General features: G+C 33.5%; 1 protein-coding gene across 2 annotated transcripts in view; it reads right to left on the bottom strand.

Moving 5' to 3' along the window:
• Positions 1–6,262: 6,262 nt before the first annotated feature.
• Positions 6,263–13,246, bottom strand: part of LOC136831339 (vesicle-associated membrane protein 4-like) — an 80,720-nt gene continuing 73,736 nt past the window's right edge. For both annotated transcript variants that reach the window (XM_067091634.1, XM_067091633.1), the window contains exon 5: positions 6,263–10,142. In XM_067091634.1, coding sequence (XP_066947735.1) covers positions 10,114–10,142 — 29 coding nt within the window. In that variant the 3' untranslated portion in view covers positions 6,263–10,113. The remainder of the gene's footprint in view (positions 10,143–13,246) is intronic.

A 13,246-nucleotide genomic window follows, 5' to 3' on the forward strand; every position in this document is an offset into this window, starting at 1 on the left:
GTCTATATGATATCTCTCAGGTCCAAAGTTATTGGGTAGTTGATGATCCTACCACAGCCCCCACTGTTAGCTTTGGATATAAACCCGTTAAAGCCATGATAACTTTTCCTATGTATCAGGTCATATAAATTTTACTAAAAGTGGAAAGTTCCACAGGACTTACCTAATCCAAATTTATATGTAGTAATATATAGGACCCTTGGGCTCAAACCTGGGAACAAATTCCAGAGATTCAAGAGCTCCCTCTCCACGTCGAGGTGGCCCCTTGTCGAGGGGGTATACTGTACAATAATTATTCAAGGTAAAGTGTCTGTGTTCAACAAAAAGATGGCTATATCTAATTTTTCTGTGGTTCATGCTGGTTTCAATAGGTACAGCAAAATTCCTTTCACTTATTCATTAAATAATTTAACCAGAGCACTGAAGTAGCTTATTTAGCTCTAATAGGGTTGGCCCAATGGGTTTGATCTCATTATTAACAATACAGTTTGGATTTTACATATCAAATTAGCACTTTTTAAAAACTATATAATTGGGTTATTTGATAATGATAGAGATTCTGACAAAATTTCAGTCATTAACTTGTTTCCAAAACTTTACATTCACTGCCGATTATATTTTTAACATTTACTCAAAAAATGTTAACTGTTAGTGTTACTCTGTAGTCTGTACATGTGGAATTGGGTCATGTGGGCTATTCATAATATATCTTTAGGTCAAATAAGACTGACCGATTCCAAGATTAGTCAGAATTACTTGTATGTATCCTTCCTCATGATACAATGAATTCCATGTTCCAACATTGGACTGTTTTAATTTGTTACCATCACGTTCATTATCTAAAATATAGGTATTCTGTCATTTATTGATTTTTCTAAGTTTTAGAGATTTTATGCAATCACCAACAGGTTATGCAGTATTGACGTGGAAAGGGGAGTAAGGGTATGAAGTTACCATTTTACATCTGTAGAGTGCCTTTTCATCATACCTGGAAATTTTCATTATCAGACAGGGCCTTAGATGTATACATTTGGATACAAGAGAGATTACTGACACCTTGATTTTAAGGTGGGGCTTCTATCAACTTGCATGGTACGTTGTTGAACTAATTTTGTTTGTTTCTCAATGTCAGTTGTTCCGTCTTTTTACTTTTGAATTCAGTATGACATATGGATTCATTTCATTACAGTCATTGGTATTTTTTATGATGTGTCCTGTCTTATTATCTTTAAGTTCCATAACATTAATTTGGTAGTATTCCTCTATGATGTGGTTAATTTCCTAGGCTCCCATTTATGACAGTATATTATCTTAGTCAGAATAGCAAAGTCTACTTGGGATCCATATCAATTTCTCCTGAATTATTTTCAGGGGATCTATCCAGATACCAAAGAACATTCTTTAGGTTGGGTGCGCAAAAACAGGGGATCTATCCAGATACCAAAGAACATTCTTTAGGTTGGGTGACTCAAGTTTTTGCGCAGTAAATACAACACTACAGGTAGGTAGTACTGCATGCATCAAGCTTTTCTCTTCCTTGCCCCAATTTTATTAGTGAAGAGGACAATATTCTATTGGTGAAGAGGACAATATTCTATTTCAAACTTCTTCACCTCCTAAACCAAAACTATATCATAACTAATGACATATTTTAATAAGGACATTTAGAAGTTTACAAAAAGAATTAATGATATGAACACAACAGTTGCAAAATCAATGATCAAAACAAACTACAGATATATATATCAATTTTTCTACTACAATATTAAGAGAGCAGGTTCTGAGTATTGTGGGCAGAATTCTTTTGGTTAAGGAATGGATCTCAGCAGAATCACTGTTGAAGCTTGTAATGACATGTTTAAGGATTTAGGGAATGAAATATGAACAAAAGCTTTTTTCATCTTTATTATACATACAGCCACACAATCACAGATAAAGGAAGTTTCATAAAAGAAATGATATGTTAAGCAAATAGAAAGCAGTTGTGGCCAATGTGCACAGTACAAAAATTAATAACCAAATTGCAGAGAATTGATAGGTACAATGTTTGGTAAATTTTAGTCTGATAATTTTTATAAAATGTTCCAAAACAAATACCCCAAGCTCAACTTTTGCTTACACATTTTGCCAAGTAATTCTTACATTTGATCAAACTCGTTTTCTTTCAAGCAGAATGCACTAACAAAATTTTCAATAATTTTTTTGAGAAGACAAATCAACATAACAAAAATAATTCATCTTCATTTCTCACTGGCAAGATGTTCTTATGTATATATTAAATCCTTCAAGTGCAGCAGCTATTTCACTTTGCATATTAATAATTTTTGGTCAATCTTGATATATTTCCCTTTGCAAATTTTCATAATATTCAGTAGACTTATTGAGAACTGAAATATGACAGAAACAATGTGAAACACTGAAAATTTGAATGAGTCTGAAAAAACTTCCAGTACCAAATATGCATATTTCAGCACGATGTACCACTTTGAACTATAAAACCAGCTCTCATTGAAGCAGTACATGAATCCTAAAATCCCTACTCCTCAGTACTATTCATAAGGATCCTGCTTCTACTGCAATTGGTTCCTGATCTAAATAAATCATGTTCATATTAAAAAATGAAAAACAAAATGGGGTATACGACAATACTATTTAAGTACGGAAAACTATATAAGGCAGGCCCCTGTTAATGGCGGGGGTTCCGTTCCCAGCCAAGTACTGATAACCGGAACACCACAATAATCATGGTACAGTAATATATGGTGTTTACAATGCTGTAAGCTCTGATAAACCGCTTAAACGCGGCTGTTAACTAATTATCGGCGCTAATAAACTGCTTACTGAAGCTAATAAACTGCTTAGCAGTGGCAAAATTCGCTTATCAGCGCCGAAAATCTGGTTAACGATGTCGTTAGCCAAGCGTCGTAAAACCGAAATGCCATTAACTGATGCCACCAGTAAACGGGGACCGCCTGCATCTTTCTACATGGCTGTAAAAATGATGGATAACTAAGTGCCTTTACCATGTCATGTGAGGGACAGTATGCATATGTCCAGCTTCCAAAGGAGCAGCAGATATATTTTCTAAATGAAAAAGATACAGAAAAAGTGGTGAACACAAGAGATTTCCAGTGCATAGGTGGCAAGGAGGACCTGTAGTAACCACAATGATAATTAGTACAAAAGCCTGCCTGTTTTAGAATAATTAACTAAGAGATATCCCCGGACTCGAACAGTTGCTGTGCTCTTGCTACAGAATAATGACAATTTCAGTGAAAAAAAAAAAAAAAAATCTAACAAAAGTGAAAATACAGCAAGATTCAGAAAGGTGCAGGAAAAAATCTAGATCCTACTGAAAGCTGCAACATCTTCGAGAAAAATGAATGTGGTAAGTACTGTGCTCTATGCGGTCAGTGATAAGAAACACGACACAAAAGGAACTCTTCCCTATGTTAAATGCTTGTACCAAATTGCGAGGCTTGTGCAATTCATCAGAACAAACAATTGGATTACTCAATGACCCTCCCCACTTCTGAAGTACTCGATATCATAAAAAAAATTTAGTTCTACTTGGCTCCTTGTGGCTTATAAACAGCTGAACCAGACCATCATATTTTTATAACTCCTGAAGCTGCATCCGTTGTTCAATTTGAAATTTAGCAAATGAAATACTGTATATTATCATAAAGCAGTTTTGCCTCATCACTGAATCAGCTTCAGAGAGTATAAGAATTAACCAGAGGCAAAATTACAGCAAGAGCAAATTGAAGTTGAATTGCAATGTGGGAAAGAGTAAAGAGGAAAGGGAACAGATGAAAAATAAAAACCAATGTATTGCGGCAGAAGGCTGGTATAACAAAATACAGCACTGTATAGTTGAGACTTAACAGAGTAGCCAAGTTCTTTATACTGTATTCATATTTCAAGATATGCACTGCAATTATAGTCATATATTTAATTCTAGTATATGTATTGCATTGTTTATTTACACAGGCTCAAACTATTACAGAGATTTTGAAAACTCTCATTTAAAATCTACGCAAAATATGGAAAAATAAATTACCCATGCCTTTAACCTAATAATCACTGTATTTGTTTTTAAAGATGCATTAAAAGTAAAGTAATCACAGGAAAGTGCAAAATGAAAATGACTCATTTCCTATTTCCATATTTTCAATGTTGATGAAAGTGCTTTGAAAACATACAGAAATTTCTTTAGACATATTAGGAACTTGAAAACAGATAGGGAGACAAAAAAGGACAAAATCACCTTCCTATCTCATTCACAGACAAAAAATAAAAACTAAAAACATTGAAGACAGGAAAACCACAGCAATGAAATGTACTTCTGGATACCAAAAATTGATATGATCAATGGTGCAGTAATTAATTATACCTTTATCAAGGAAATTACCTTGTTTCTTAAATAAATAAAAAAAAAAGATAATCCTAGCTAACAAAACCTAAGCTAGGGCCAGAATAATGTCCTAATACCTATTGTTCCCAGTGTACAAGTACCAAAGGAAGAAATAGTCTTGCCCAGAAAACCATTTAAAAATCCAAATCACACTAAACAACATTACCAAATACAGATCTCAAATAATAAACTAACCACACACTGAATGACAACAAAGCATATTTCACTTATTAAAATTTGAAACTGAGCAGGAACTAATCAAGCACTTCAAATTTTGCCAAAATCTCAGTCTGCACAATCTGTTAGTTTACAAAAAAAAAAAAGATGAAGTGTATGGGAGAGGTAATAAACTAATTTAGTGTCTATGACAGCAATGCAGATTGTTGATGAAACCTGCCTTTTGGTAAAAATATTCAGACCATACATATGGCATGACTTGCATTTAAAATATATAATTTTTTCATTAGACAGACATCACCCACTGTTTCTGAATACATATCTACTGTAAGTTCATAAAGTTCAAAAAGTGGGCTGAACTAAACTTAAAATGTTTTAATACCAGGTGCTAAGGTACATCAGCACAGATACAGCTACATTTCTCTTAATGCTTTCCTATATTATGAGGGCCCAAATTCAATAACATACTTTACAGCAATTTAAAATTTGTCCCCCTGAAACGAATAAACCTATGTTTGCCATTAAATGATAAGATCTCTTAAAAAGGAGTTTATGATCATTTTAAATGCAAATTTTAAGATTAGCTGCATCTCAATCTTATTAAAAAACAGGCATCCCCCTCCTACCAATGCACTATGGAAACAGTCCAGAGAAAATCACAAAAATTGGAAACTACCAAATTTGAAAATCTGATACTGACCCTTTGAACCAATGCTTTGTGGAAACAGTCCAGAGAGAGTCACAAGAATTGGATACTCCCAGATTTGAAAATCTGATTACAGATACATGCTGGTTTGTTAGGCATAACTGAAACCAACAGTAGCTACACAAAGCCTTCTGGAGAGTTCATACAAAGCGAGAGACTAGTTTACCCACATCATGAGTTTTCCTTTAGGTTTTCCTTTATATCTCTGAAACTTTAGCCAGAGTAGTTTGAATTAAAACTTGTTGGAAAACAAAATTCTTCCAGAAACTTAGGTAAAGTATAGTAGCTCTTCAAGATGATAAATAAAATGTACTTTATATACATATTAAAATTAAATTTCACCATCTAAACTTCCTTCTAATACAAAGAAAATTTTACTTCTCTATATTTGCTTCTATTTACAAAGAACAATATGTCACCTATCTAGAAGACCAGAGAACATACTGCACAAAAAACGATTAAAATACAGATAGTCCCCACAAACCATTCATCCAGAAACTGTAATTAACTAAACTAGAAGCTCATCAAACATAATCACTTCAGTATTTCCATAAAAAACCAAATGAAGCAGTTAATTCCATATTTCTAAATGACTTTCATGAACAATATAGCATATTAGATACTGTAAAATCTTTATTTGAAACTCCAGTCATTGCTACCATAGAAAGCAATAACAAATCAATAAATTCACCTTAAATTAATGTTTTTGATAAGTGTATGGCAGAACAATAATTCAACAACAGACAGCATTTGTGTACCCTAACAGCTTCTGGACATAATTCCCACAGTTTGCAGTGGCTACCTGTACATAAGGACATGAGGAACCTGAGATAGGGTAACAAATATCATTGGCAGTAAAAGCCTGAACAGTGTGGGCAATTCATTTTGCTACTGCCTAAAACCTTTCCAATATTCAAAGGATGTTTACTAAAAAGAAAGAAAGAAAAAGAAACTCACTGTTAAGAGTTCATTTTTTAGTTTCACTTGCTTTTGGGACAAAAATTTTATCAACTCAACTGGAAACTGACTACAAATCTGGAAATATGATTCACTTCACTAAGAATAATCACTGAACACTTGGCTGTCATGTCTGCATGTAAGGTTGATTGTTATCTTCTTCACTGCTGAAGTTTTACATAAATCATACGCCATCTAATGTGTACGTAACCAATACAAAATAAACCTTACAGGATGAAGCTCTTTATTTGCACATCATTGAAAGTATCCATGTTCTTATTATTTTCTCAGTTCAAGAATTTGGATGATCTACAGGATACTAAAGGTCTCAAGTCAGAGAAATTACTCAACAATTCTACTATACCATGCTTGAGGTCAGTTAAAGACTGATAAAGGAAACAAACAATGTTGGCTTGCATAATCTCACCTACTGCCTTGTAGTAGTGTTCACAATTCTGCTACAGAAATGTCAAACTAGTAAAGGAAAGGAAACAGTAATGAAATGTGTGTGTAGATTTTACAAAAGGGTAATGGTAACCACATTCTCAGATGTGGCGGCAAAATTAATAAATAAAAATCACATTAAAAAACTTACATTTTTGCAAGCAGATACCATTGTCCCGGTTTACCTTACAAATTTAATCTTCAGTAACATTGTGAAAGCTATTAATAGGTTTTCAATTCAATGCTGAAATCGAATGTTTATAGTTAAGTAAAACATTATCTGATATTAAATACTGCATCTTTTATGCCATTGTTAAACTGTACTATAGCAGGCAGCATCTATCTACAATACTGTACTACTTTTGCAAGGGAAAGTTACATAATGTGATGAATTTAATAAAGAAAAGGCAATGACATTCCTATCATCTTCCTCACCAACAAAAGCTATTTACTTTATTGTGTAAAATAGTATACAGTATTTTAATTCCATAACATGAAAAAGACAGAGCAAAACTGGAATAGAATTAATTAATTTCACAATTATGCAACAGCAAAACTACATTTGATTTTTTCACCTGTCACAGAGCAATTACAAATCACAGTGCGGGTAAAATGTAACATTTCCCATGATTACCCTTGGCTGCACCTGAAAATCTGAGATTTGTTCACTAGAATACAGTTTAGTGATTGTTTCTATTTAATGGAAGGGTTTGGAATTTTATTTCTGTTCTTTTTATTTCTGACTTACTACAATTTGTCTTTCAAGAGGTGGGCCTACATTATTACTTTGTGATTAAGGTCTGTCATTTTCCATGCTTCACTTTTTTTTCTTTTCTTCATGGCAGGATATTCCATTACCTGTCATAAAATAACTTCTAAATGTTTAATCATAGCTGAAAACTATCTTGTGTTGCACCAAAAGTTCAATGATTATTCTCTAGCAAGCTTTTCTAAGCTTAACTCAGTGAGGCATTTGACAGCAATCAAATGATCTCATTTATTTTCAATTGAAATTTTTCTCATTAAATGATCAGCCTTTACAAATCTGACACAAGATCAAAGCCCATCATGGAACTACGAAATGGCTGGGCTTCAATGACAATACTCCTACTTTATTCAAAGTACCCATCACTGAAACAGTAAAAAACAGTGTCCTTGACAGTACTTATATTTGATTTAAAGTCTCAACATTGAACTCATAAAAAACTCTGCTTCACTGAATGAATAACTAGGTTTCCTTGCTGCTGCTTGACATATTTCTCTCAAAGTCCCATCATTGAAATAATCAATAACTACATTTCCTTGACACTACTCCAGCTACATTTAAAGTCCCATCAATAAACTGATAAACAAGTAGTCTTCCTTGACAGCAATCCTAAATGATACAAAGTCCCATTACTAAAATGGTATACAGTACAAGAATTTCTGACAATATTCCTACACAATTCATTGCATGTGCAGTGTCAAGGATTTCCTGACATAGCGCACACTTGATTCTAGCCCCATCATTGAAATGACCAATAACTATGCTTCCTTGATGGTACTCCTACTTGATTCAGAGCCCCATCACTGAACTCATAAATAAATAGGCTTCCTTGACACTACTTCTTAGATTTGTACCAAGGGTTATCTTCACTACATATGCAATAACATACCTATATGATATACTGTATATGCAGAACAGAGGTACCTTATTCAGAGGGAAGGACTAATGTATGCATACATAAGAAGTCAAGTTGTCTAGGTAACGCTCACCTCTACTACAGCACTAATAGAAATAATTCAGAGAAAAAAAAACCAATAAAAAAACAGCAAGAATGAATAAAATATTTCTATCAAAACTACAACTACCGTAGATATTTAAGAATGATGTAATACAAGAGGTATTTGAGCTGTAGTTTCAACTTGAAGTGTACTGCTTCTCAATTATACAGAAGCATAAGGAAGAGACAAACAGCTTGTACATAGGAAAAGGTTCACTCATTCAATAGCTTGTGCACAAATATACAAACTCCAATGGATATATACATATACTGCATATATTTACCATACATTTTTGGTATTAATATCACTATACATAGACAAAAATAAATTATGGAAACTTTCACTTTTTGCAATATTTTTTAAATTATGATGAAGGTTTCACTGAAGTACAGTATAAATAATGTAAACACAAAAATTGCAAAATTTCCATTCTAACGTTTAGAAATACAAGAGTAATGTTTGATTCTCACAATATCAAAACCCCTGTAATAGCATCTGAGATAAACATCTGATGGATGAAGACAGTTACAATGTCTTTCATTCCTAAACTTAATGCAAAAAATGACTGGGGCATTACAATTTTGCACCAGAAATTAACAGAGAGAGAACCTCATTGAGATTTCATATAAAGATTCACTCTAAATTCTACCTGGGCTGCAAATCTGTCAACTACAAATGCTGTAGCCCCTTGTCATATTATTGTACACAGCTTATTTTAATGTGACAAAAAGATATACTATACTGTGTGTTTTAGGAACACCAACAGACATATCTTTCAAAAATATACAAAGTAAATACTGTACTGGGTTGGTCTCTAGAAATCACCAAAACCTTCATAAACAAAAAATGAAAAATATACACATCACCAGAAGTTATTTTTCTTTGTTTCTTTTCTATTATTATCATTCAGAAGAAAGATCATATAGATATATCAACAAAGATCACAGGGCAATAAGCATATAAAACCTTTATGCCTGTTAGAAAGAGCTCAATTGCAGATTACATAACTTTTAAAAATAATGCTACCATTTTATCTATCAGTTTTAAACAACACATAATCAACTACATTCAAGCTGAGTTAATTAATTTGACAATCAGGGTTTACATACAAGTCACAGTTGTCATTCTCTTCACAGGCATGAAGGCTATATGAAAGTGGCTAAAAATTAAGAGTTAATGACGTTAGAAACATAAGTTCATCCTCCACATTCATAGTTTAGATACAACACATGAAATGAAGTGAACTGAATTCCAGTATCTTTCTCTCCCAGACTCTTAATGATTACCATACCAGGTATCATTTACTGTAAGTTTAATACCCATCTTCAAAAGTTGCCCATCAAAAGACCTGGAAATTTTTGCATAAACAATTCTGTTAAGACAGGAAGCCCTGATATTCAAAGCTGTAATGAATATTTTGGGAAATACAAAATTATAGTGTTCTAAACTTCTACCTTACCTCAAGGAAGTTAAATTGTCCTCTCATAATTAACTCTTTAGAATGATCATTAAAGCTCAGCAACAAACAATCATAAAAAAATATACCTTCACTTATTGTTCAAATAAAGTCTTGTAGAACCAATTGAAATAGCGCAGACTAGAGAAAATTCCTTAAAAATTTGGAAATGGTAGCTGGAGATCAGTAGAGTTAAGACTTCAGTTTGAGTATAACTGGAACTGAAAGAGAAAAGTTAACCTTTGAAAACATGAAAAATTGAAAATTAAAAATTGTATAATAAAATTATTTGGATATTTACCCGTTCTTAAGTTAGCTTAAATCTTTGCACCATTAGGTGTGATTGGCATTAAAAACAAACATAATAATAACATGTGGCTGACCCAATTGGGCTGTCTATAATCACTGGAATAAACGTTTATGTTTGTCAGAATTCTTCCTGGCCACTCACTAAGATGTGGGGAGGCTGGGTAAGTAAGTAAGTATGTATTCAAACAGTTAATTTAATTATAAACTTTTCGTTATCTGGAATGAATATTACCTACTGTTAACCCCTTGCATCTGGTCATGATCATGTGAGGTATCATATCTTTTGGGGCTCTATACAGACTGGTTCAGGTGAGAATTTATGTTTTGCACCATGCAGTCTGAATTAATTTTGCAGGAAAACATTCCAATCACTTGAATGGGCCATAAATGACTTATGACAACACTTGCATTACAACTGGTGATACAAGGAAGAACAGCCTCCCATGAGATGTCAGGTGGAAAGGTACTACATCTCTCTGTCCCAGTACATTTTGAATATATTTGCCCATAAATATACTCAGGGAATGTTACTAGTTTTAGTTCTTATCTTTTATGATAGTATGTCACCTGTACAGTGCTCCCTCCACTTTTACAGGGGGATAGGTTCCAGAACCCACAGCAGAAATGCAAAAACATGGAAATGCAAAATCCCCTCTAAAATGCTTATAACTGACTTACAACTGCCAAATACCCTGTACCCCTTAAATTAAAATACTTATAACTGCCTATTTTAAGAGGTCATCACCCAACTTTACAGTTTAACAAAAATATATCTTAGACTATCACCCTAGAACAGCCCAATGTCACTCCAAAGTCATCTTACAACATTACATATCCACCTGTTACTCTGATGTATACCCTATAATTCAGACACACACATTTTCTTTTGCCTAACATAACTCTGCGCATCGTCTACTGTAGTGAGGAGCATAATGTACATACATTTTAATTATATTTTGCTGTGCGGTGAGATGATTTTGAAATATTTACTGTACAATATGTATTTTGGGATAGTACTACTATATAGAGCATATCTAAAATACGTAGGTAGTTTAAAACAGTGGGTCAAGTTCCTCCGAACGGAATGCTAGGTTTGTTATGCCATGTTACTATTTTTGTGATTACGTACAAATACATTTATGATAAAAAACATGATTTACTACAGTAAGTTCTTGGTTTAGGTCGTATTCAACCTAGTAATTTTGTGGTTAGTCCTCACCATCTCCCATAAATTTATTTAACAATCTTGTTCTGTCTCTATCTCTCTCTCTCAGTATATATATACTTTATTGAAAAACACACCAAAATAGCAATAAACCATTAGTTCACTTACAGAATCCATTTATACTATTATTATATTCATTAAATCACCTTAAAAATATTTAAGATCCAAATTTCATGAGCAGGCAACTCAAAACCACCAGTAGCAAGTTCTCCGACGACAGAATCTCTTTCTCTCTACCATATATCAGTACTATACTGTACATATCCTTTAAAGAAGTATCAATTACTGTACCATAAACAAAAAATTACGAAAATAAACAAACACAAGAAATTCACTATGAATGAGTACACACGTATGTATGCGTTGCCATATTTTTTGCCTTGTCTGATTTATTGTACCATATTTCATTACAAGTTTAGTTGACTATGATTATCACACATGTTATAACAGTGCACAAAAGAGTATTTTATCACTACTGATGTTTCACCTCTAATCACCATAAAAATATTTTAAAATCCGAATTTCGTCCGTAGGCAACACATTCTTACTCTCCTCCCCAGCTATAGTTTAATGGCGTTGGTAAAGCCTCATCCCCAGCTAGCTACTGTGCATAAGACTATGATGTAAACATATCAGCTCTCCCTCTCTCTCTCAGTATAATAAGTATCCTTTACTAAAAAAAAAATACAGTATGTAATTAGTGAATACAGTGTTGCCCTACAAAACAAAACAAAATAGTGATAATTTTAGAGATATGGTCCATGAAAAATTTACGAATTGGTGAAAGTTCCAGAAAAAATTGAAAGATATGTTCCACAAACATCCACAACAAAGTGAAGCGTGAAAAAGTGAAGCATGTAAAAGTGGGGGTCCACTGTAATTGTACTTTTGCAAAATAAAGTAAAAAAAACCTGTGTAACTCAATAAAAGGTACTACACCTTCCCATCCCAGTACAATACATCTCATAAATATTCGCCCATAAATACACTCAGGGATTGTTGCTGATTTTAGTTCTTATTTGTTACATAATGGGGTCTGTTACTGGAATTCTACAAAATAAAATTTAAAAAAAATTATTAGAAAGAACATATAACTCGCTGAAATTAGTGTATTTTAGCCCAGCCTGTAAGTTAGCTGACTACCACATTGAACAATGATAGTGGGTTATTGCAGCTAAAGAAACATCTGCTCAGCCAGGCAAACTAAAAGTTTTTTTTTTAAAAAACAGATAAAGCTTCTAAACAGTCTTACCTGCTTTGTGATCCTTCCTGGTAATTACTGCTGTAACAAGGTGAGCCCACAGCAGGGAGTAAGGCCCTTATACTGTAGTGAGACTTGTTGGAGGACCCTTACAGGGAAAAAACTAGAGTTAACTACCTTCAGATATGAAGGTATGTTCCTATACACCAATGTGTACTTTCATGCTCCCCAAACTTAATGCCAGGATTTCCTAACAACTAAATGATAGGAGATGAAAGAAGATTACTCTTATATTTGGTTCAGAAGAAAATTGTCCCTCCAGCAACAGTAAGACCAAGGGATTGAAATTCTCGTGTGAAATTTTGACACATTGCAAATAAACAGGATTTGATGTAGGAAAAACCTATTTTTGCTAGCCGCTGTGAGTCCTCATTGGAGTTACACTCACATGATGTCCCCCAGGGCTCCATAAGACAGACCAACCAATTTCAAATAATTCTATTAGAGCTGGTCTCGGCCAGAATAGCGCAGGTTGGTGCAGTGATAGAATATAAAGGACTTAGGACAGGAGGGCACTATTACCTGTCCAC

The sequence above is a fragment of the Macrobrachium rosenbergii genome, chromosome 48 (assembly GCF_040412425.1).
Source record: "Macrobrachium rosenbergii isolate ZJJX-2024 chromosome 48, ASM4041242v1, whole genome shotgun sequence".
In the NCBI taxonomy this organism is placed as follows: Eukaryota; Metazoa; Arthropoda; class Malacostraca; order Decapoda; family Palaemonidae; genus Macrobrachium; species Macrobrachium rosenbergii.